Below are 24,564 nucleotides of genomic sequence, written 5' to 3'. Positions count from 1 at the left end.
TCTCCTTAAGTGTGTGTATACTGCTGCTACCTGTAAATGATGTAAGGCTATTGCCAACCAATCCTCTCTGCTTTTCTCAGCAGTGGCCTGGAATTTGCACATTGCCAATGACATGCATGCTGCTGCACAAGCACAGTCTGCAGCCTCTCCTGGGCCTTACACCTGCTTACAATTTGGAATGATCTATATAACTCTGCTGGATGTGATCTGACCACATCTCTGTGTAATGTCTTGGGCAAAGCATACTGGGACATATAGTTACCAGAGCTACTGCCGGCAGACAGTCACTTCTTCTCATAGTGGACATAAACTGGATTATTCTCAAATAAAAAAAATGTTTTATAATGTGGTTGAGATTAGGGGGTGCCTTGTTCTCGGGAGCCTTCACCTTGACCATTTTTACTTATTCATAAGCCTTGCATGATTCATCAAAATAAGATTAAAGGAACACTCCGATTAAAATGGATACATGGTAATGCCCAGTTCAGGGCCTAAGGGGGTGGAGCATGACACAGGAAATGAAAGCACACCATAGATAGACTTCATGCTCCGCCCCCTCAGACCCTGCACTAGTCATAACACAGTGTATCAGTTTTCATGGAGTGTCCCTTTAAACAACAGAAGTTGTATATAAAAAAAAATCCCGATGTCCTGATCCTTTTAATCCCGGTAGTCACCCATCTGGCCACACAGTTCCAGGAGCCATGATATTCTAATATTACAGGACTTTATTTTGGCAATCTGTAAGAAAAAATACTGTGTACAATCTAGAGTCTCTTTGGCCGCACAGAAGACTATTCCAGATTCAGATCTTTAGAGATGAGATCTTCCTCCACGTTCTCCAGTGCCCATTGGTGTTCTGTGATCTCCATGGCTTCCCATTCAGCCTAAACAAGAGGGAAAACATTCAAGTCCATTTCCAGTTTAACATATTTCATACCAATTATCTGGGAGGTCCTCTGGCTACTTCCCAGGGTGGATGTGGGCTGTCATGTGGATGTTCCTAACCTCAGTGCATTCCCCTTAGCAGACACAGAAGAGGGTGGGTAACATGCATGAGATTGCCAGAGTAGAGAAAAGCAGAAAAAGTGTTTATGTATCGGCCGGGTGACCCAAACCAATCCTCCGTTGTCAGCAAAATGGCCGACGATGGTTGTAAACTCTTCATGCTTACAAAAATGTTGTGTGGTTCTGGAGATTTTTGTGAGCGTACTTACTTTGAAGGCTTTATTGGTGTCGGTGGGCACTGCCATAGCAGCTCCGGTCATCTGGTCCTGCATTATACGGCTCTGGTCAGCAGCTGGAAGGTAGATACAAGCCAAAGAGGTGCAATAGGTTATATATTGCTGTAAATGAATCAGCAACTTGCTCTGTGAGCTCAGACCCTGCCGATTCCCTATCTGGGTGGGGTGCGTTCTATACATTGCCGAAACCCCTCCAGATATGAATGGATATCTATGGCCCGGTGTAAGAATTGCATAGGAAAGCCCTAATTCGGTCTCAGAGCTGCGGCCCCTTCAACTGAGCTCATGGGCCCCCGCCTATAATCACCGTGACAAATCAGAAGATGACGTACACCCTTAGGCCCCATGCACACGACCCTAAAATCATCTGTAATTATGGACCCATACATTTCTATGGCCGACGGACACTTTGCCGTATACTTACAGGAAGGTGTCCGTGCCGTAGAAATATGCCGAAAAAATAGGACAAGTCCTATTTCTTTATTTTATGGACCGTGCTCCCATACTTTAGAAGGGTAGCGCGGCCCGTAAATACAGACGGCTGTCCGCACCTGTAATTACGGGCACGGTCGTGTGCATGGAGCCTTAAAGGGGAAGTACAACATAAGATCAGTTATAGGAACATATGAGGTTGTGCCGCTCCACTCACCATTATCCTGTCCCAGAATCAGTGTATACATACTCCTCAGGCCAAATACGTTGAGGAAGTACCAGGATGCAGAGCTGACCCTACAAGAAACCCACGGGTCAGATCTACGGTTTAAGGCTGCAGGGACGTCTAGCAGAAGATACACTTACCAAGACGCGTCCAGAGACACAAGTTCAATGCCGCGCTGTAACATGGGCTTGAATCGCAGCGTTAATGGGAACGGGACCTTTGCTGGAAAGACAAGATTGAAGAAACACGTCTTTTCTTTGCCTCATCAATGGAGCCCCTAAAAGCAGGACCCTTTAGCATACATTAAAAATGTGAAATCCGTTTTTTAATATCTCGCTCCTGTGTGGAGATATGATCACTTGAAATTACAGGCTCGAAGCCAGAGGCTGCACTACAGAGATTCTGATGCTAAATCACCATATACATTAGATCTACATCCTACCTGGCCTGAACAGTGTCAGATGTGTGAACAGAGATGTGGATAGTGATTTAAATCCACACCAGGTCTCCATGACAACACTGCATCTGTCATCTGAAACTCTCAGTAGTGCAGCCTCAGGCTTTGGGCCTGTATATTCAAGTGCTCATATCTCAGTATAAGAATAAGATATTAGAAAACGGTTTTCACATTTTTAATGTACACAATGGGGTCTTTTATAAAGTTTCTTCTGGTAGGTCTCCTTTAAGAGTCGGATATTTTACAAAGTCTTACTTGTAAGGAAGCCCGAGAACGCCCAGTTAATCCATCCTCCAATAACGATCATGGGGAGGACATTGGTGAGGTTGCCCTTCATCATCTCCGTCATCATGGAGGGATCTGTGCGTTGGAAAGGGGATACAATTCATCAGGTAGTGGTCTACATTCCGGGTGTGGACACCGGGGCGTTATGGATCTACCTGTCATTGGGTTCTTCTGCGTCACTTTCCTTTTGGTTATCTTGAAGAAGCCGGTCTCTGCGTCATTGAAATACAACTTCCTCATGAGGAAAGACTGAGGGGGCAAGAGTGGAGACGGTCGGCATTGAGAGGAACATCGAAAAACTAGTTTGCTTGGTGTCACCCCCCCAACAGGAAACTCCTGCCAGCTGACCCTCACCCACTGGAAGTGACGGGCATCGGGGTTTGTCAAGCCACACCCCATCTATAGTGAAAATATAGGTGGAGGAGAGACCCCCCCCCCAATATCTGTAGCATCAGCCCCCCGGGAGACACTTTGGGGAGGGGAGATGCAGCTGCACCACTTTGAGATCCTGATCCATAATCACCATCTACATCAATATCTACATCCTGCCAGGCCTGTACAGGGTCAGATACGTGTGAGTAGTGATGTGGATGGTGATCTGAACCCCCGACACCACAACACCTAGAGAAGGTTGTCGTTAAAGGGGTTTGCCATGAATTTTATACGGATGACACCCCTAGGATAGGTCATCTATATCGAATTAATGGGGATCTGACTCCCGGCACCCCCACCGATCAACTGATGGAAGGGGCGGCAGCAGTCCGGCCTCTTCATTGCGTACCGGACACAGCTCCGTACATTCGGAAGTGGTTGTGTACTTGAATGGGACTGAGCTGCAGTACCAGGCACAGCCACTATTGAATGTAGGCGCTGTGTTACAATCAGCTGATCGTGGGGGTGCCAGGGGTCGGACCACCGCTGATCTAATATTGATGACCCGTCCTAAGGGTCGATCACCAGTTTCAAAGTCCTGGAAAACCCCTTTAAGAAGATGAAGCTTTCCTCGATTCTGCTAGTTATCCATTCCTGGGAAAGCTGGGTCACATGATTACATCTGCCGCAGAGGTACTCACCTGCTTCGGGATGTATTTCCCGTTCTCCCTAAGGATTCGGCTTCGGATCAAAACCTGACTGAGAAATAGAAGGAGGACACCATGTTAGTAATAGAACGGTGAGCGGGGGAGGGGCAAGCAATGGGTGACCACTCAAGGGCCACGTAACGTGGGTAAAAGGGGGGGAGGAGTCACAGCGAAGGGGCAATGAGGCCGCGGAATGACAAACAGCGCAGAAGGGTGATGCCAGGAATTGGATCACATGACGCAAGTAGGCGGAATCACAGTTCAAGGGGTCGCATATAAATGAGGGGGAGGAGTCAGAACTCAAGGGGTCGCATAAAATGAGGGGGAGGAGTCAGAACTCAAGGGACCACATAAACAAGTGGGAGGAGTCACAGCTCAAGGAACCACATAAACATGAGGGGGAGGAGTCACAGCTCAAGGAGCCACCTAACCATGAGGAGGAGGAGTCACAGCTCAAGGAGCCACCTAACCATGAGGGGGAGGAGTCACAGCTCAAGGGGTTGTATAAAAACGAGGAGTCACAGCTCAAGGGGCCACATAAACATGAGGGGGAGGAGTCACAGCTCAAGGGGCCACATGAACATGAGGGGGAGGAGTCACAGCTCAAGGGGCCACATGAATTGAAGGCGCAGGGAAACCGGGGGCCACATAAGCTGATGACGTGGGAGAGGGGCCACACCTGTCACTCAGCGGCTCCAGCTCAGTCTTCTTCTCCCCCTGCAGCAGCCGGGTGACATGATGCCTCAGGAGGCCGCTGAAGAAGGTGATAAACACGATGGGTAACACAACCCACAGCCGTATACTGGAGTCCAGCAGTAACTCCGGACTCGCCATCTTGCCTGGGAGGTCAAAGAAGAGAAGCCGAAAACTTCCGGTTCGTTAGTTCCACCAGGAACAATGATGGCGGCGGCGGTGCCTAGTACGTCATTACTAGTCATGTGACTGGAGGACCGCTCCGTGACGTCAGAGCTTGTGCGGTTGTAGCGGCCCCGGGGCTGCTCCAGACATGGAGGAGAAGGTCCTGAAGTACGAGGCGTTCGTGACGGACACTCTGCAGAGAGACCTGAGGTGCGTAACACGTGACCACACGGCCCGCCATGCGACCTGCTCCCATATACAGTGTCTGCCGGAGAGTGCTCCCATATACAGTGTCTGCCGGAGAGTAGCCCTATATACAATGTCTGCCGGAGAGTTCCCCCATATACAGTGTCTGGCGGAGAGTGCCCCCCATATACAGTGTCTGCCGGAGAGTGCCCCCCATATACAGTGTCTGCCGGAGAGTGCCCCCCATATACAGTGTCTGCCGGAGAGTGCCCCCATATACAGTGTCTGCCGGAGAGTAGCCCCCATATACAGTGTCTGCCGGAGAGTGCCCCCATATACAGTGTCTGGCGGAGAGTGCCCCCCATATACAGTGTCTGGCGGAGAGTGCCCCCCATATACAGTGTCTGGCGGAGAGTGCCCCCCATATACAGTGTCTGCCGGAGAGTGCCCCCATATACAGTGTCTGGCGGAGAGTGCCCCCATATACAGTGTCTGGCGGAGAGTGCCCCCCATATACAGTGTCTGGCGGAGAGTGCCCCCCATATACAGTGTCTGGCGGAGAGTGCCCCCCATATACAGTGTCTGGCGGAGAGTGCCCCCCATATACAGTGTCTGGCGGAGAGTGCCCCCCATATACAGTGTCTGGCGGAGAGTGCCCCCCATATACAGTGTCTGGCGGAGAGTGCCCCCATATACAGTGTCTGCCGGAGAGTAGCCCCCATATACAGTGTCTGCCGGAGAGTGCCCCCCCCCCCCCGTATGCGGTGCCTGCCGGAGAGTGCCCCCCCCGTATGCGGCGCCTGCCGGAGAGTGCCCCCCCCCCGTATGCGGCGCCTGCCGGAGAGTGCCCCCCCCCCCCCCGTATGCGGCGCCTGCCGGAGAGCCCCCCCCCCTGTACGCGGCGCCTGCCGGAGAGTGCGCCCCCCGTGCGTGGTCTGCCGGAGGGTTCACCCACGTGCGGTGCTGGGCTTTCGGTGATGTCTCTATGAGTGGTGCCGGGCGGTCGGTGATGTGTCTATGAGCGGTGCCGGGCGGTCCGTGATGTGTCTATGAGCGGTGCCGGGCAGTCGGTGATGTGTCTATGAGCGGTGCCGGGCGGTCGGTGATGTGTCTATGAGCGGTGCCGGGCGGTCGGTGATGTGTCTATGAGCGGTGCCGGGCGGTCGGTGATGTGTCTATGAGCGGTGCCGGGCAGTCGGTGATGTGTCTATGAGCGGTGCCGGGCGGTCGGTGATGTGTCTATGAGCGGTGCCGGGCGGTCGGTGATGTGTCTATGAGCGGTGCCGGGCGGTCGGTCATGTCTCTATGAGCGGTGCCGGGCGGTCGGTCATGTCTCTATGAGCGGTGTCGGTCAGCCTGCCTCCGGTTTACAGATTCCTATGATTTTACAGTCGTTCTAGATAAATCTTACCGGTTTCTTTTTTACAGGAGCGTGTTGGAAAATCGTGACAGTGTGTATGAGAAGATCAGCCAGTACCTGCAGCTGAAGAACGTCATCCAGAGACTGCAGGTGCAGCATTTAACCCTTAACAGCCCCATGCACACTATTCCCCATTCTGGACCATTGTCTTTGGGTTTTTTCTTTTATTTATAAAGGTCTGAACCCCCCGTAGAACGACCCTTCCTGACGCTCTGCATAATGGGCTGTGTTCACATGGGGGGTTTTTTGCAGGCAGACCATTCTTTTGTACCACACGCGGCTTTTGATGCGATTCTTGGCGCGTTTTTTTTTTAGCTATTTCGTCAACAGACAGATCTAACAACCGCGAGCGGTTTTTGCCGTAAAACAGCGTAAAAAACTGCACCAACAATCGCGGCAAAAAACTTTCCAAAAAACACGTTTATATGTGTCTCCCATTGATTTCAGGGCATGTCACTTTTTTCCCACGAGCGTTTTTGTTTTTTTTTTGCTCACGGGAAAAAAACACGTCCACCTCCCACTGAAATCAATAGGAGGCAATTTTGGCTGTATTTTGCCGTGGTTTCCGTGGCTAAAACCGCGGCACAAAACTCAGCGTGAACAGGGCCGAACACTGCTCCAGTAGTGGTCATGCTTGCGCCCCCTACAGGCAGAAACTGTAAACCTAAAATATCAATGTATAAGAAGTGAAACAAATATTTACATAGCCCTTAGGAATAGCACGAGGCTGCGCTGCCCCTCCCCCTCTTACGTACCCTGGAAGCCGAGTTTATGTCCATGCGTTCATAAGAACTTTTTTATGTTCCCGCAGGAGTTGGAGTCCGGACCCCTCCAGACACAGGTCGACTTGGGCTGCAATTTCTACGTAAATGCTGAGGTGTGAGTGACCAATACTACTCTACCCAATCTCCGCTCTTCCTGACATGCACAACGCCGCGTGCGCAGTCCGAGTCCCATCAGTGATCCGTGGAAAGACGGGACATGTTCTATCTTTCCTTGAATCAGATCATTTTTCACGGACCCACTTCACTTGCTAAAGTGAATGGGTCCGTGAAGACTATCGGGTGCCAGTCGGATGCCGTCAAAAACGGCCCGAGTGCCACAACGGTCGTCTGCATGAGGCATAAATGTCTTCCTGTTCATTTTTCTTATCGTTCCACCCAAATGTACAGAAAAAATACTTTTAATCCGGCGTCAATGGGACCTGATTATCAGGATTTCCGGATTGTTGGATGCCGGATTAAAGGAATTTCGTTGTAATTGGGAATCCTGTATGCAATAGGAGGGGTGACATATATGGACGTAAATGTTCCTGGAGGATATCGGCACTACCTGGCACTCATCTCATTGAAGAATGCTACACCCAGCCTGAAATGGCTGATAACAGGGAACAGTAGTCTGCACTGCATTAGCAGGAGCTCAATATCACCACCATCCTCCTATGTATCCCGTAGCATTGACCGCTCTTCTTGACTGACTCCTCTTCCGTGTCCTTCCTCCGTGTTCACACAGTTCTTATTCTTTCCTCCTCAGTCCTGACTCCTCCAAGATATTTGTGGCTTTAGGATTTGGCTTCTACGCTGAGCTGACCCTGGATGAAGCTCTCAAGTTTATTGAGAAGAAGAACACACTGCTGACGGAGTAAGGAGGTTTATGAGACGCATGAATCTGCCTAATGGATATCAACTTTCTAGCCAAATCCATCCTCCGTTTCCTTAAGGTCCTTTAACACCGGCCAATTATTGGGCAAATGATCGTTGATGCAGCGCCCGTTGATGCAGCGCCCGTTGATGCAGCGCCCGTTGATGCAGCGCCCGTTGATGCAGCGCCCGTTGATGCAGCGCCCGTTGATGCAGCGCCCGTTGATGCAGCGCCCGTTCATGCAGCGCCCGTTCATGCAGCGCCCGGCTGATGAACGAGCAAATGCTGGATCATCCGCTGGTCGTATTGTTTTAAGAAAGTAAAATATCGTTGTCGGCAGCACATCCTGGTGTGTAAACAGGGAGACGCGCTGCCGACATGATAACGTATGGGGGCGAGCAATCGGAGTAACGACCACTCGTCCCCATCCATAGCTCCATGTGACTGGAGCCAATGAGCGCCGATCAACCAGCTGTCTCTTTGATCGGCGCTCGTTTATGTGGCCCGAGACCGGCCATGTAAGAGGATCTTTAGTCATGTCAAGACTTAACTCAACAAATATAAACTAGACACAGCCTAGATTAGATGAGACAAGATAATTCTAGGCAAAATCAGATTTGTCGAGTGTCCTGTTCTGTGGATTTGCCTGGACTACTCTAGTATTAAGCTAGGTTTATCAAGGGTAGTCTTCTCTTCTCTACTTTATATGTATCTAGGCTGGTCTTGTCTAATCTAGATGTATCTAGGCTGGTCTTGTCTAATCTAGATGTATCTAGGCTGGTCTTGTCTAATCTAGATTTATCTAGGCTGGTCTTGTCTAATCTAGATTTATCTAGGCTGGTCTTGTCTAATCTAGATTTATCTAGGCTGGTCTTGTCGAATCTAGATTTATCTAGGCTGGTCTTGTCGAATCTAGATGCAGCAAGATTTGTTTTGTATTCTATAATCTAGACTAAATCCTGTCTAATCTACAAGTATCTAGGCTAAATCCGGTCTAATCTACAAGTATCTAGGCTAGTCTTGTTTTGTCTAATCTAGACTAAATCTTGTCTAATCCAGATATATCTGGGCTAGTGTTTGTCTTTTCTAATTTAGATGTACCTTGGCTAGTCTTGTCTAATCTAGCTATTTCTTGGCTAGTCTTGTCTAATTTACATGTATGGATGCTAGTTTTTTTTTTTTTCTAATCTAGATGTATCTTGGCTAGTCTTGTCTAATCTTGATACATCAAGGCTAGTCTTGTCTTCTATAGTCTAGATGTATGTAGGCTAGTCCAGTCAAATATAGAACTATCTAGGCTTGTCAGGTCTCGCGTTACGTACTCTACGTCTATCGGCTAGTTTTGTCTATATGATACTAGAGTAGCCAGGCCAAACGAGACTCGACAAACATAGATTAAACCAGACAAGCTTAGACTAGCCATTACAGGACATATTTACATTAGACTGGACTAGCTACATGTCTTGTCTAGATTTGATTGTTACTATGACGTATATATTGTGTCTCACACTTCGTTTTCCTTTTTTTAGGATCAGTGAAAATCTGACCAAAGATGCCGCAAACATAAAGGCCCATATCAGACTAGTTCTAGAGGTGAGACCCCTGGGGGAGTTAGAGGTGGACTGTAGATCTAATTCTGACCCATCGCCTCCTCAATGGCTGGGTCGGCCTATTACCTATTGGACAGAGAAGGACGTTGCGTCATTGATTTACATACATTATATCCGTATATTGCCGGATGATTAACACTTTGGTTATGGGGGTGGTCCCTTCTGGATAATCCCATAGGGTTAGAGAATTCCAATTGGGACGACCCGTTTATTTACTGCTGCCGTTACAGAGGTTGTCACCCAGCTTTCCTAAAGTCCTGATTGTTCACGATTTCATTAGATTGATGATTATTTTTGCTTTTTTTTTCCCAGGGTCTGCGAGAATTACAGGATCTGCCTAATGAGCCGGTAAATCAGTAGTAAAAGACTAGATAAGTCTCAGCACCGCGGTGAATGGGTCGGGGGGAGGATGAGCACCCACATGTGTACGTACAGTACGTGTCTGCGTCCAGAGCCCGGCAGTGAAGAATTATCCTCATCTAATTGTCAAATAAACGTTATTGGTTGTTCTGTGCAGAAATCTGATGGACAATGAATCAATTTTTAATATGGGAACATTTGACATGTAATACGTTCTTCTTCTTTGGGGGGCTGTCATGCGGGTGAAGGGGCCACAATTGTTGCGTAGGAGCTCATGTATTGATGTACACCTATAGCTTACTGTATGGATGAGCCTGAGACATGGATCTTGATGTACGCAGCTCTCTCCATGGAAGAAGCATGCACGGGCTGTGTACATAGACATCTATAGGGGGCTTCTCCAAAGGGTGGGCTGTATGGCGAGCATATCAACCCACTCCACATACAGTGCTGATACATCTGGATCGGGGCCCAAGAGAAGTCCTACACATATAAGGTGGGGGGGTGTTTTTTATATATATATATATATATATATATATATATATATATATATATATAAAATGTGTGTGTGTGTATATATGTATTTTGAGCAGCAGTATACAGTTCACATATAGATTGTACCTAAGCTTAGGTCACTTTGTAAATACTTAACATTGTTGTACTGATCCTTAGTTACAGCCTGTATTGTACTCCAGAGCTGCATTCACAGTTCTGCTGGTTGCTATTGGAAACGGTCAGCAAGCTTGTTGACGGACACGCCCCTAACAGCTTGGCTGAGCTCCTGTAATGTGTTTCCTGCATCAGATGACTGTCTAACGTCAGGTGTGAAGATGACATTTCCCAGAATGCAAATCACTAGTACAATCTCTGTGCAGGGAATGCTGGGAAATTTGGACGTCATGCTGGCAGAATTGTTCATACACCCGTGGCTGCGAAAGAAGGTATAAAAGGGGCACCTGCCACTTCTACACCATGTTTTTATGCAGCTTCAGGGCCATGTCCTAGCCGTACGGGTCCGGGATTCAGGAACCATTTTCCAACTTAATTTCAGTAGTGAACTGTAGGTGGAGACAGTCAGCAAGGAGGACAACAACAGTCAGCAGGTGATAGTGGATTAAGGCTGCGTCCCAAAAACGCCTGTTCCAGTGACCAATAACCCCTTAAATTCTAACTCCCTAGGGGGTCCCACTACTTAGATAAGTGGCGTTTCTTCTCCCTCTTAAGTCCATAAAGGGGTAAACTCTTGAAGTCACAGGAAACTACGCTTTCAGTCTTGGTCACTGACGACCTGTGCAGCAATAATTCAGCACAGGAGTCCAGCAAATGTTCCTGGCCCTGACGGAGTAGAGACCCCATAATTCCCAGCATTGCGGACTACAGTTGAGTTAAAATTTGTTTGGGTTGCATAATATTGAAATTTCCCCTTAGAGGGATCAGGTGGAGTTCCCCTTTAAATAGTCCTATTTCTATAAACATCTCCTGCTTAGGGTTCTCTAATGCTGTTCGTTGCACAGGCAGCAGAGGGGTTAATAAATGGCACAATAATAAAATCTGCCAGGTGATTGGGTTGTATGAGAATAGAAAAACATGGCTGCTTACTTCCTGAAACAGCGCCACCCTCGTCTATGGGATGTGTGCGGTATTGCAGTTTGGCCCCTTTCAAGTCAATGAGGCGGAGCTGCAATACCAGACACATCCCATAGACAAGGGTGGCGCTATATCCGGGAGTAACCAGCCATGTTTATCTAATAGAACCTCATAGTTCTATCTGTTCCTGGGAAAGCTGGGTGATAACCAATAGGGCTGCACTAACAAAGATAATTACCCAACTTCCCCTCAGCTCTGAACAGCAAATCTGCCCTGTTATGCAGTGGTGTATGTTTGTCTTGATATGCATTGAAAATGGGAGTTAGATTTGCCATTCTAGACACTGGGTAAGTTGGGTGACCGCCTTTATGGGAAGTCATATTGGTCTTCACCCAGCTTTTCCTAGAATACCAGTTGAACTGGACAGAAGAGGCGCGCGTAACGATAAGTGTTGACGGCCGGATCGCCACCTTTTATCGTCTGCTAGAGATGTTGGCATCAAAGGGGTTAAGTGACGTTTTGCTGTGAGAACTGAGGCGCCAGCCTGCAGGAGAAGGGTTAATCCTTGCTTGTCTTTCCATTGGCTGCGCCTTTTCTTGGTTTGTTACCATGACGACGAGGCCTTGTCACTGCATAGAATGGGGCACATAAAGTCACCTCCACACAAACAAGTCCCATTCTAATGCGGAATGTACCCGCTGCGCTCCCTCCTGAGGTGTGCCCGGCACTCTAATAACCCAGCACGTCCTATGGCATTCAATATAGTGGGCACCTGCGGGGTTATTACTATTTAACCACTTCGTTGCCAGAGGAGGAGGGTATACGTAGTAAAGATATGCCTGTATGTAATGGGGAAAATTGGCCTAGATTGGACCGAATCCAGATTTTATGGCTAAATCCTGTCATAATCTAATGCAGTCCCACCTTAATTCTGTCCATGTTGCAGTCCTGGTGAAATAGTCAAGATTTAAAGGGGAGCTCCATTTACAGAGGATTTACTGTGTGACGAGACGTTTGTGTTCATCGTCTTTAAGGTGTCTGCTTGCTGTCAGTGGATAGAACAGTGTCCTGATTAGCACAGGTGCACTGCACAGAGCTCAAAACACAAATGTCTTCGTTCACTGACCGCAAGAAGAGTTCCAGTGAATTACATTTCTGATTAGATCCAATGGGTACGGAAGGCTGAATGCACACGATGCGCGTTACGTGCGGATTTGCCACGTGTATTTTGGGGGGGGGGGCAAAAAGATTTATGTCGATCCAGAGATTATGGGGGGGATTTATGTCGATCCAGAGATTATGGGGGGGATTTATGTCGGTCCAGAGATGATTGGGGGGGGGGATTTATGTCGGTCCATAGATTATTGGGGGGGGGGGGATTTATGTCGATCCAGAGATGATTGGGGGGGGGGGATTTATGTCGGTCCAGAGATGATTGGGGGGGGGGGATTTATGTCGGTCCAGAGATGATGGGGGTGATTTGTCGATCCAGAGATGATGGGGGTGATTTATGAAAACTGGTGCAAGGGGAAAGGGCCTCCGAAATGAGAGCTGAAATCTGATTGAGAGAGACAAAGGGTTAAATCTGTGTAATATATAAAACAAGAGACTCGGTTTATTGTAATAATCTAGAACGTTTGATAATCCGGCTCCTGCCAGATCCCACGAATTCCGGATTAGAGGAATCTTACTGAATTCCAATAAAATGTTCACCTATCAGTAAACATTCGTATTCTATTTGTCAGTATAAAGCGAAACAGAATAGTCACCATCATAGCTCCTACATGGGTGGTCACCCAGCTTTCCTACAGTCCTGAAAGGTAACTATCTGTACGCAGTGAGACAGGACAAGGATATATCCAAACATATATAGGCAGGTTTGCAATTCGTACTTCCCATGGGCGCTGTGTCGGCAGCCATATTGGTTTTCACCCAGCTTTCCTACAACCCTGAATGGCAAATCTGCCTAGTTATTTAGTGAGGCAGGAAAGAGAGCTGCCTTACTGCATAATTAGACATTTACGCTGGTCATATTAGTGGTCACCCAGCTTTCCTAGAGTCCTAAATGGCAAATCTATCTAGTTAGGCGGTGATATAGAAGTATTACACACTTGCATCACTGTAGCCAGATCTGCTCTTCAGCACTCCCCTGTGGGATCGATAATGGTGATCATATTGGTGATCATCCAGCTTTCCCAGAGCTCTGATAAACACATCTGCCTGGTTATGCAGCGTTACAGACCAGGGAAAAGCCTCACAGTGTAACTAGGCAGATCTGCTCTTCGGGACTCCGACCGGTAAAGCCATATTTGTGGTCACCCAGCTTTCCCAGAAGCAGATAGAACCAAGCTATGGTTTCCTAATCCAGAGGTTTGCCAACGACTGGCAGGGTATAGAGGGGGTGAGCCGCAGGCAGGCGTGCACTGTACAGCTGCTGTGCCCACATCCATTAGTGAGAACGTAGGACCCTGTCTCCCCTCCCCTGTCACCTCCCCTCTCCTTCCCTCTGACGTAAAACAGGATTCTCTCCTGTGTCTGCTGGGTGTAGGGAAGAGGGGCAGACATTGAAAAAAAAACAAGAAAAACAAGTAGGAGGTGGAGGACAGTATATATGAGAGATGGAGACGAGAGGGAGGGAGGCAGGAAAACAGAGCGCTGCTGTATAAACCAGGCCAGGAATATCCCTCTTCTCCTTCTCGTCTCTCCTTCTATCCAGGACAATGTTCCAGGCGGTTTCCTCCGCAGCCTCATGGTTGCAGCAGGGACAGATCGTCACCCAAAGACCCTTCAAGAGCAAAGTCAACCAGATCTGCCAGACTTCTGTGGACAGGAGAGGCGCCTGAGACTGCAGACAGGTAGGGGGCGAAGCAAGGAGGGTGGTGGTGGTCACGGTGGTGTAGAAGGTTGTCGGCGATGGGTGTCGAGGACGTGTTGTGCTGTCAATCTATTTGCTGCTTTACCTGTGCCCTTGTTCCTCCTCCCACGCTCGGTGCCATCCATTTCCACCGTACCATGCAGGGAAAGTAAACAGCATGGCAGAGCGGTGGGGTAGAGTGACAGCGTGGTGTCAGGTGAGCCGAAAACGGGTTCCGCCAGCATCCACCCACACACGTGCCTACTCCGACCTGCCGCCGCCGGCCCGTTGCTGTCATTCTATCAATGTTTAACTTTGTCTCCTGTGTGAGTGTTTGTGTTGAATTCTTCCAGTGCCGCCTGCCGCCTCATGCTTTTCCTTGCCCTGGCAGAGATGGACCCTTCTGGGACGCTCTGGCAGTTTCTCCTGCAGTTGTTGGAGGAGCAGAGTCATCGGCACCTCATCTCCTGGACGTCCAACGATGGGGAGTTTAAGCTGCTGGACGCAGAGGAGGTGGCGCGGTTATGGGGCCTGCGCAAAAACAAGACCAATATGAATTACGACAAGCTGAGCCGAGCTCTGAGATATTACTACGATAAGGTGAGGGCTCCCCAAAAACGAACGCTGGGTTAGCGACATGTAGGGCGACGGCTCCCGATACTTCCCAATCATTGACTCATTTGACTCCATAGTTCTATTGCGTGACATCATTTTGACTGTTTTTGAATTATATCTGTTTCCAGGAAAGCTGGGTGACTACCAATATGGCCGCCATGACCGTTATCATAGATGCACTTTGCCTATTTATTCTGTGATATGTCCCGCACTCCCATATCACTGCATCAATAGTCAGATTTGCCATTCAGGGGTCTTGGAAAGCTGTGTCTTGGGATGGTTTAGACGCTGGGCCCCTTTATGAAAACCACTCCAGGGATAAAAGTGAGTCGTTGCCCATAGCAACCAATCAGATTGCTCTAAATTACGAAAATGTCAATGGCTTGTGTCTTATTGGTTGCTATGGGTAACTTGGTTGAACTTGTGTAGATGAAGAGTTGGCCTTAGCAACCAATCAGCTGACTTTGATACTGGAGAACTTGTAGCTGGGATCTGATTGGTTGCTATGGGTAAATATTCAGTTTAACTGGCCTTTTATATAAAGATAAAACTGGGGGTGTTGTCTGTGGCAACCAATCAGAATGCAGCTACTGTAAGCAGTGCGTTGATTGGTTGCTATGGGCATCGCCTGTATTTTTTATAGCCCAGTTGTTATAAATGGCACCCAGACACATTATGATGGTCGCCATAAGAGCCTTTTTATTCTGGAAATCAGTGGTGGTCCAAGACGTCACCAATGTCGTCTTCTCACGTGTATCTGTGACACATAAGAAGGTCGTTTTACTAGAGTTCCCCTTTAAAAAAAAATAAGTGAAACCCTAAAATGGGCTTTTCCAGTTTTACGTTGGGGGGTTCCCGCCAAATACATGTGTGGATAGGTGATAAATATATGATTGGCTAGGACCCCCCCCCCGATCCCTAGAATGGGGCTTCTGAGTCCCCCGTTTCTTCTTACGTGGCTGACCGCAGCGACGAAGAGTCAATCATGCGAAGTGCCGCTCCATCAGAATTGTGTGGGTCTGACAAAAACACTCATAAAACTTCTCACCGTGGTCGTGCAGGTGAGGAGGGACTCTGGACCCCCGTTCTAGTAATCAGTGGGGTCCCAGATCGATCATACACATGTGGATAGGTGATTGATGTATTTGGTGGGAAAATCCCTTTACCATTGTATAATAAAAAGTTCTGTAACTTTCTAATATAACATATATTTTTTATATCCTCGCCATTTTCAAAACCTCTGCTTACTGTCAGTGACTGTAAAAAAATGTTGTTTATATCAAGAGGCTGGATGTACCCAATTTTGGAAATTTTCATTCTTTTTTTTTTTTTTTTTTCCAGAACATTATAAAGAAAGTCAGTGGCCAAAAGTTTGTGTACAAATTTGTGTGCTACCCAGATCCTGGCACTGGTGAACCCTCCAAGGAAGACACCAAATGTAGTGACTCTGTGAATGAACTGACCCAGACCCCAAAACCTGGAGAGAACTCCCCCTTTGTCCCCAAGATGGTGAGGAGCAGCCCCAAGACTAGCCGCAACGAGTACATGCGTTCTGGCCTCTACTCCACCTTTACCATCCAGTCGCTGCAAGCTCCGCCCAGTGCGCAGGCCAGGACTAACAAACCGGACATCCTGCCTACAGCTGAAGCTCCTCCCCTACCAGAGGCCAAAGGTCAAAGCATCAACATCCCATCATACGAAGCTCTGGAGCAGGATGATGGAGATCTGTCCTTAGAAGTCAACATCCATAGCTCCAAGGAACTGCAGCTCCATGTAATGTCTTAAACTTTCAGTAGACAATGGGCAGATAAGGGGGTTAGATATCAGGGGCAAACATAAAGAAAACGGGGCCCCATAACAAATGTAGAAATGGGCCCCACATCCTGGTTTATGCAACCACACCCCCCATGGCAGGGTAAGTATCCCAGGGCTTACTTGTCATATTCCCCATAGGGAAGGCTCTTCACTTGTTTGGTTCCCGGGCCTACGGAGTGGTTCACAATGCCCATTGAAGATCGGCCAACCTGAGCTTGGGATGCCCTCTATTCCGGGGGCGTTTCATGAAGCTCCCGATCCCCAATGTGAAGTCTGTTACAGACTCCCCCCAACTTTCACACTTTATTACTGGTCTCATATGGGGCAGGAGGACCTAATGGGTCCACTCGCCCACTGGGGCCAAGGTGTGACGGCAACCCCTGCACCTCGTCTAGTTACTTCCCCGATTTTCTCTGTGGATCTTACAGGGGCCACCAATATGAAACGTTTGCCCTTTATTCCAAGTACGGATGACTCCACGTGGGTCATTTTGTCACGTTGGTCCTCAACTTCCTTTCTTAGGAACAGATATAACCAAGAAACAACTTGAAGTCTCAGGGGACAATTGTCTTAGGGAATTTACAGAACGTGAAGGAATGTTTCTGGTCCAGTCTTGTGTCGTCATGTATGTTTTTCCATTTCTTATTAGGTCACAGTTGATCCACCAACTCCTGTTATTAAGGTGGAGGACCCACTTGAAGACACCTCAGCATATGTTGAGGACCTCTCGGAACCCCAGGTCTTTCTTGCGTCTCTCCCGGATTTGAAGACTCCGACGTCCGTTCAGCCACTTGCCCAGGAGATTTTGGTAGTCATCAACTCACCGGCGAAGGAGGAGGAGGAGGAGGTGAAGGGAAAGATGGATTGTCTGGAGGACGAGGAGAAGAAGGAGGACGCATCTCCACCAGTGTCCTCTCCGGAAGGAGGACAGCCCGTGAAAGGGAAAAAGCCAAAGGACTTGGAAATTCCATTTTCTTCTGTGATAGGTCCGGAGAAGATGAACGCTGCTGTGAATTCCTTGCTGGCTCCTGGAAGCGCATCTTCTGTCATCACTTCTCATTCTCTGGTGAGTAAGGTGCGAGATGGAGCCGGGAAATGGCGATTTACCTTGTTACGTGGCATCTGCCGCTTTCTCGTAAACTGGCCAGCCATTGTGTGTACCCACCTAGAAGTTAGCGTATGAGTCTTGTGATATGTCACCGTGATGAGCGACAAGGTGGAGTTGGGACGGTCCTTAAAGGGTTTTCCCATCAGAGACATTTATGACATATCCACAGGATGTGCCATAAATGTCAGATAGAAGCGGGTCCAACTTCCGGGACCTGCACCTACCTCTAGAACGGGGCCCCCTAAACCCCATTCTACTGCTCTGTGTTGCGGCTGAAGCGTGCGATTTCCGACCGTGAATTACAGAAGCAGCGTAGCAGGTGAGCTACGCGGTATCTGTAACTGCTATTCAGTTCTATGGGACTTACGGAGCTGTTTCCGTAATTGATGGACGGAAATCACACGCTTCAGCCGCAACACAGAGCAGTAGAATGGGGTTTAGGGGGCCCCGTTCTAAAGATAGGTGACACATCCTGTGGATATGTCATAAATGTTGCTGATGGGAAAACCCCTTTAAGTTAAGATCCTGCCAATTCCCTAATTGAATGGTGCTCCGTTGAGTTGCATCAGAATCGCAGTCACAAAATTGAGAGGATGATTGTAAGATGGATTTCTCCTTTAGTTGAGTCATATGTCCCATTAATGTTTGCATATCTAATTAATCTACATAAGAAATTAAGTCACTTTTTAAAAACATGACATACTTATCCTGTACTGATCCTGAGTTACATCCTGTATTATACTCCAGAGCTGCACTCACTATTCTGCTGGTGGAGTCAGTGTGTACATACATTACATTACTTATCCTGTACTGATCCTGAGTTACATCCTGTATTATACTCCAGAGCTGCACTCACTATTCTGCTGGTGGAGTCACTGTGTACATACATTACATTACTTATCCTGTACTGATCCTGAGTTACATCCTGTATTATACTCCAGAGCTGCACTCACTATTCTGCTGGTGGGGTCACTGTGTACATACATTACATTACTTATCCTGTACTGATCCTGAGTTACATCCTGTATTATACTCCAGAGCTGCACTCACTATTCTTCTGGTGGAGTCACTGTGTACACACATTACATTACTTATCATGTACTGATCCTGAGTTACATCCTGTATTATACTCCAGAGCTGCGTTCACTATTCTGCTGGTGGAGTCACTGTGTACATACATTACATTACTTATCCTGTACTGATCCTGAGTTACATCCTGTATTATACTCCAGAGCTGCGCTCACTATTCTGCTGGTGGAGTCACTGTGTACATACATTACATTACTTATCCTGTGCTGATCCTGAGTTGCATCCTGTATTATACTCCAGAGCTGCACTCACTATTCTGCTGGTGGAGTCACTGTGTACATACATTACATTACTTATCCTGTACTGATCCTGAGTTACATCCTGTATTATACTCCAGAGCTGCGCTCACTATTCTGCTGTTGGAGTCACTGTGTACATACATTACTTATCCTGTACTGATCCTGAGTTATATCCTGTATTATACTCCAGAGCTGCACTCACTATTCTGCTGGTGGAGTCACTGTGTACATACATTACATTACTTATCCTGTGCTGATCCTGAGTTGCATCCTGTATTATACTCCAGAGCAGCACTCACTATTCTGCTGGTGGAGTCACTGTGTACATACATTACTGATCCTGAGTTACATCCTGTTTTATACTCCAGTGCAGCACTCACTATTCTGCTGGTGGAGTCACTGTGTACATATATTACATTACTTATCCTGTACTGATCCTGAGTTACATCCTGTATTATACTCCAGAGCTGCGCTCACTATTCTGCTGGTGGAGTCACTGTGTACATACATTACATTACTTATCCTGTACTGATCCTGAGTTACATCCTGTATTATACTCCAGAGCTGCGCTCACTATTCTGCTGGTGGAGTCACTGTGTACATACATTACAATACTTATCCTGTGCTGATCCTGAGTTGCATCCTGTATTATACTCCAGAGCTGCACTCACTATTCTGCTGGTGGAGTCACTGTGTACATACATTACATTACTTATCCTGTACTGATCCTGAGTTACATCCTGTATTATACTCCAGAGCTGTGCTCACTATTCTGCTGGTGGAGTCACTGTGTACATACATTACATTACTTATCCTGTGCTGATCCTGAGTTGCATCCTGTATTATACTCCAGAGCAGCACTCACTATTCTGCTGGTGGAGTCACTGTGTACATACATTACTGATCCTGAGTTATATCCTGTATTATACTCCAGAGCAGCACTCACTATTCTGCTGGTGGAGTCACTGTGTACATATATTACATTACTTATCCTGTACTGATCCTGAGTTACATCCTTTATTATACTCCAGAGCTGCACTCACTATTCTGCTGGTGGAGTCACTGTGTACATACATTACATTACTTATCCTGTACTGATCCTGAGTTACATCCTGTATTATACTCCAGAGCAGCACTCACTATTCTGCTGGTGGAGTCACTGTGTACATATATTACATTACTTATCCTGTACTGATCCTGAGTTACATCCTTTATTATACTCCAGAGCTGCACTCACTATTCTGCTGGTGGAGTCACTGTGTACATACATTACATTACTTATCCTGTACTGATCCTGAGTTACATCCTGTATTATACTCCAGAGATGCTCTCACTATTCTGCTGGTGGAGTCACTGTGTACATACATTACTTATCCTGTACTAATCCTGAGTTACGACCTGTATTATACTCCAGAGCTGCAGTCACAATTCTACAGATTGACAGCTGAAATCTTCCAGCATCGCCTGCTTGTTCAGCGTCTACACAGCGCTTGCTCTGGTAAAATGCATTCTGGGAAGTGTCATCTTCACACCAGACAATCTACAGTCAGCTAATGTAAAGAAAAAAACAACCTGCATTATAGGAGCTCAGCTAAGCTGTTAGGCGCGTATCTGACAACAAGCTTGCTGACTGTTTTCCAATGACCAGCAGAATTAAGAATGCAGCTCTGAAGTATGATTCACCTATTTTTGTTGATTATATCTATATACAAACAGTAACAATGGTGGCTGTGCTTTACCGTGCAGTGGGATATGACTTGCTGTGGTGAATTTAAATGAATCACTCAATGGTTGCATCATGTGATTTTAATCTCATGGCATTGATTGGCGTGGGCATTGCTCTAGGAACATTTGTTAAATCTCACCCTCTTTGCTGCTACTGTATTCTGCTGCGTATTCTCTGTCCACAATTCCGATATGTGGGGACAAGCCCTTAAACGGGTGTTCATAGGGTGTTTGGTAGTCTGTAATCCATTTCCTGTCTCATCAGAGCCTCAGGCTGCCCTGGTCTTTTCCTCCTCCATGCTTTACACTGCAGGAAGTCTGCATGGAGAGCTGAATTTCCATTACAGAAAGGATAGAATAATTATAAGTTACAAGCAACTAAACCACTAGTGAGAAAAGGTAACCGCTGTCCAGAGGGAATATTGCTTCCAAAAGAAGTAATAGATGCAGTTTTCACAGCAGCACAGATTATTTCAGGAGAGAAGCAGGGTCCCCATGTTTTTCAGGTGAGCAGTTTACCAGTCTTGTGAGGACAGGACTCAATGTGACAGGGGCAGTGTCGCGATCTGAGGAGGGGAAAAAAAGATATGTGGGAGGACACACACTGATGGTTAAAGGAGCAGAGGCCTATCAGCACAGAGTATTTAAGTACAATTTGCTTATTAGTTTGGGGCGTGGACCCTTATCTCTGCAATCATTTCTAAGTGCACTAATACCTTCTTAGCTGGCCTGTGTCCACGGAGTGTGATCCATAGGCCTCTTCTGCCCGTTCTTCTAGATAAATATCTGATCCTGTGCAGAAATCCCATCTTGTCATGAATATTCATACACAGCAGCTTCAATCCAGGCCCAGTGTGAACAGAAGAACATACGCCAAATCTCATGTATCGATCTGTATACAAAGATGGCACACGTTCCTTAGAAAATATGGTGGATGGATCGTGCGCCACTGCCTCCATATGTGTCACCTGACGGTGCCCTGCCACGTGTAACACATGACCCTGACAATCCATTGATCTCTTTTTCAGACACCTCTACTGCTCACCCCAAGTTCCCTTCCGCCTTCTATACACTTCTGGAGCACACTCAGTCCCATAGCTCCTCGAAGTCCTGCAAAGTTGTCCTTCCAGGTAAGATTTGCCGTTGCATTTGAGTCCCTGATATCTGTATGTTTCACTTTGAGCGGGTACGGAATGCACAAGGTGGTGTAGACCTGGGTATATGCAGCCGGGCTGTAGTGCTTACCTGTAGGAGACCCGGGGCCTCCTGATCTATGCCAGGAGATCGGGTAGTTTGAAAGCCCAAGGTGGAAGGTGCCCTTAGATTGATGATCTGATGGGTACCTGGGTTGCCAGTTGGTTCCTCACTTCTGTTGGAGCTCTCCAGATTGTTCCATAGGGGATGCTCGGGCAACAGCCTAGGCAAACGCCAAGGTACAGATGGCCCTATCTAAGCTATGGCGAGGGAGGGCCAGTAGCCCTTTAACCTTGTAGGTACTTTTAGCTTTGAGGGTTAGGCAACTTCATGGGCCCTTCTCCTTTGGGTGAGACGCAATATGGTGAAAACATGCCTCAGGATGGCGCACAAATTTTATTAGGTCTTGTAATGTGCTCATTGTCGCCCTCTACTGAGTGAAAGAGAGGGGGGTAAGAGAGGTACCAATCACTCTGATCAGTTCTAGTTTAGAGAAGGAGATCTGCGATCCCTGAATTGCTCCTCTTTCCCGAAGTCTCACAATTATTATGGGGTAGGTTAGAAGGTGCTGTCTATGGTCGATTGTCATGTTCGCCCATTTCCCATTATCCCAATAATTTTTTTAATTCCAGTTTCCAACAAATGGAAGCAACCAGATCCACGTTCCAACTCTCAGTGTTGATGGACTATCTACCCCTGTTGTCCTCTCGCCTGGTCCTCAGAAGCCATAAGGAACCCACAGAGCTGTGATCTTGAAGTTCTCCGTAAGGACACAATTTGTTGTCTGTTCACACCTAAGCGGATTATCCTTGGGCGACTCTGACCGCTTACAGTCTGTGTTACATGTCGAAACAGATGTATATCTTTTGTGTTGCGATATCCACATAGGGAAAGCCTGCGTTTCGTCTAGGGCCATAGGGTTTTGCCTTGGATGTAAACGAGAAGACCCACCATGGACATCCAAATGACATCCAGTCCAGCGTGCAGCCCACTACACTGAAGACGTTCCTCCATCCATGGTTGTTGATTACCAAGTAACGTGCAGTTTCCTAGAGGAACATTTATTGCCGCACTCTCTTTTACTTCTTCATGAAGATAAACCTTCTTATACTCCTCAAGATGAGGCCACCACCAAGTATAAGACCGTTCTGCACGGTGGAGAGCTTTAGAGATAGACTCACAAGCTCAGTCATATTCATTTGAGATATGGGAGGAGAAGAAGACTAAAGGTCCTCCTCCGGTGAGAATGGGCTCTTGGGTTTCGAGGCAAAATTATCGTGTCCCCAAAATATATACCAATTCCAAATTTTATCGACATGTGTCACTAGAAGTCATATCAGCCGCCTGGATCCTCCGTTGGTGGCCTTGTCAACTGGGTGCCATTTTCTCGAAACAAATCCACCATCATCTGGAGCCTCCATCTCCACTCCATTTTTGGATGTATCGTCTTAAAATTTTACTATGCGTGCACGACAGGAGAGAGAACTTTTTGATTTTGTGATTTTCATATTGACAGGTTCGGGAGAAACACCTAGTTCTATTCGAGGGAGAGGTCATCGTGACGTAATTGACATACACCCTACAAAAACCAAACTTCGGAAAGCGGTAAGAAGAAGAATGTTAATCATCTTGAGAACATCCGGCTGGTCATGATAATGGATGGTTCTCAAATGTCAAATGAGGTCATGCTGAATTAAAGATGGCGCCCACTTGAGGAACAGAAGACTTTTTACCCATTTGAAGAAATATGTCTTCAAGCTAGATAAGAGAATGTCAATTTTAGGTCAAGGGAAGAGAGTATCTCGTGTTTCTGAGATGTCCACTTTCTCCAGAATGCCTGGGAATTTTTCTATAGCACTTATCACAGACGGTCTGCCGGCGTTTTCTTTTCTAACAAGTCGCACACGCGCCGCAGATCTCTTTATTTTGGGAGTGTGAAAATCTTTCTTATATTGTTCCTGAGATTCTAGAACACGGAGTCTCTCACACCTTTACCAAGTTGTCACCTCACCTCCTTCCCAAGCAGCAGCCACTGATGAAGAGAAGACTATGTTTAGACTTTGTGTTGCTAGCCTTTTTTTCGGGTTAGTTTTCTTGTTTCCTCCTTAATGTTTTGTTGTTTCGGATCCTGCTTTTCTGGTGTCCCTCCTCCTCATTCGGCCTGCGAGGGTAACTGAAGAGTAGTCTAGAACGGCGGTGGGCAACTAACCCATCAGAAAACCAAAATGGTTCAAAATTCAGATGTTATTTTTACGGGAGTGGGGGGGGGGGCGGTCTGATTGTCAGAGGTGGAATACTTAATGCACCTCATTTTTTACCCCCTCCCCGATCAGTGACTGATTGAGGTTCGGGGTTGGCCATTGCTGTTCTAGAACATGGCTTTTTTAATATTTTTTGAATTCTTGAGGCTAATAAAATGAATCCCGTTATTTCTTGCTGAGTAGAAAGCAGCTGCTTCACTTCCCACCACTCATTGAGACCATCACGGCATCATTACTTCTCCGATTCCCCCGTACACCCCCCATCCTAGAGCATTATCT

At 47.3% G+C, this 24,564-nt stretch overlaps 3 protein-coding genes across 6 annotated transcripts; 2 read left to right on the top strand and 1 right to left on the bottom strand.

The window, feature by feature from the left end:
* Window positions 1-710: 710 nt before the first annotated feature.
* On the bottom strand, window positions 711-4,608 carry EMC3 (ER membrane protein complex subunit 3). The gene is made up of 8 exons (XM_075834890.1): window positions 4,403-4,608; window positions 3,718-3,775; window positions 2,800-2,893; window positions 2,615-2,719; window positions 2,043-2,124; window positions 1,894-1,973; window positions 1,218-1,300; window positions 711-887 (listed from the first exon to the last, which is right to left on the bottom strand). The coding sequence occupies exons 1-8, from the start codon at window positions 4,555-4,557 to the stop codon at window positions 795-797; spliced, it is 750 nt and encodes a 249-aa protein (XP_075691005.1). The 5' UTR covers window positions 4,558-4,608; the 3' UTR covers window positions 711-794.
* On the top strand, window positions 4,585-9,958 carry UXT (ubiquitously expressed prefoldin like chaperone). The gene is made up of 6 exons (XM_075834891.1): window positions 4,585-4,791; window positions 6,196-6,277; window positions 6,999-7,066; window positions 7,721-7,828; window positions 9,358-9,421; window positions 9,751-9,958. Exons 1-6 carry the CDS (start codon window positions 4,730-4,732, stop codon window positions 9,796-9,798), a joined length of 432 nt encoding a protein of 143 aa, XP_075691006.1. The 5' UTR covers window positions 4,585-4,729; the 3' UTR covers window positions 9,799-9,958.
* Window positions 9,959-10,396: 438 nt separating this feature from the next.
* Window positions 10,397-24,198, top strand: ELK1 (ETS transcription factor ELK1). 4 transcript variants are annotated; one of them, XR_012850270.1, is made up of 8 exons: window positions 10,397-10,739; window positions 14,102-14,240; window positions 14,631-14,839; window positions 16,196-16,627; window positions 17,319-17,735; window positions 21,859-21,960; window positions 22,657-23,264; window positions 23,541-24,198. XR_012850270.1 is itself a non-coding variant. In XM_075834886.1 (8 exons), exons 1-7 carry the CDS (start codon window positions 10,629-10,631, stop codon window positions 22,753-22,755), a joined length of 1,509 nt encoding a protein of 502 aa, XP_075691001.1. In that variant the 5' UTR covers window positions 10,397-10,628; the 3' UTR covers window positions 22,756-22,788; window positions 23,541-24,198. The 4 variants fall into 4 exon arrangements, 3 of the variants coding, with proteins under 3 accessions (XP_075691001.1, XP_075691000.1, XP_075691004.1); XM_075834886.1 differs by having other exon boundaries at window positions 22,657-22,788; XM_075834885.1 differs by having other exon boundaries at window positions 22,657-24,198.
* The last annotated feature ends 366 nt before the right edge of the window (window positions 24,199-24,564 follow it).

The sequence above is a fragment of the Rhinoderma darwinii genome, chromosome 8 (genome assembly GCF_050947455.1).
Source record: "Rhinoderma darwinii isolate aRhiDar2 chromosome 8, aRhiDar2.hap1, whole genome shotgun sequence".
NCBI classification, from domain to species: Eukaryota; Metazoa; Chordata; class Amphibia; order Anura; family Rhinodermatidae; genus Rhinoderma; species Rhinoderma darwinii.
This window is presented reverse-complemented; position numbering and strand designations above follow the sequence as displayed.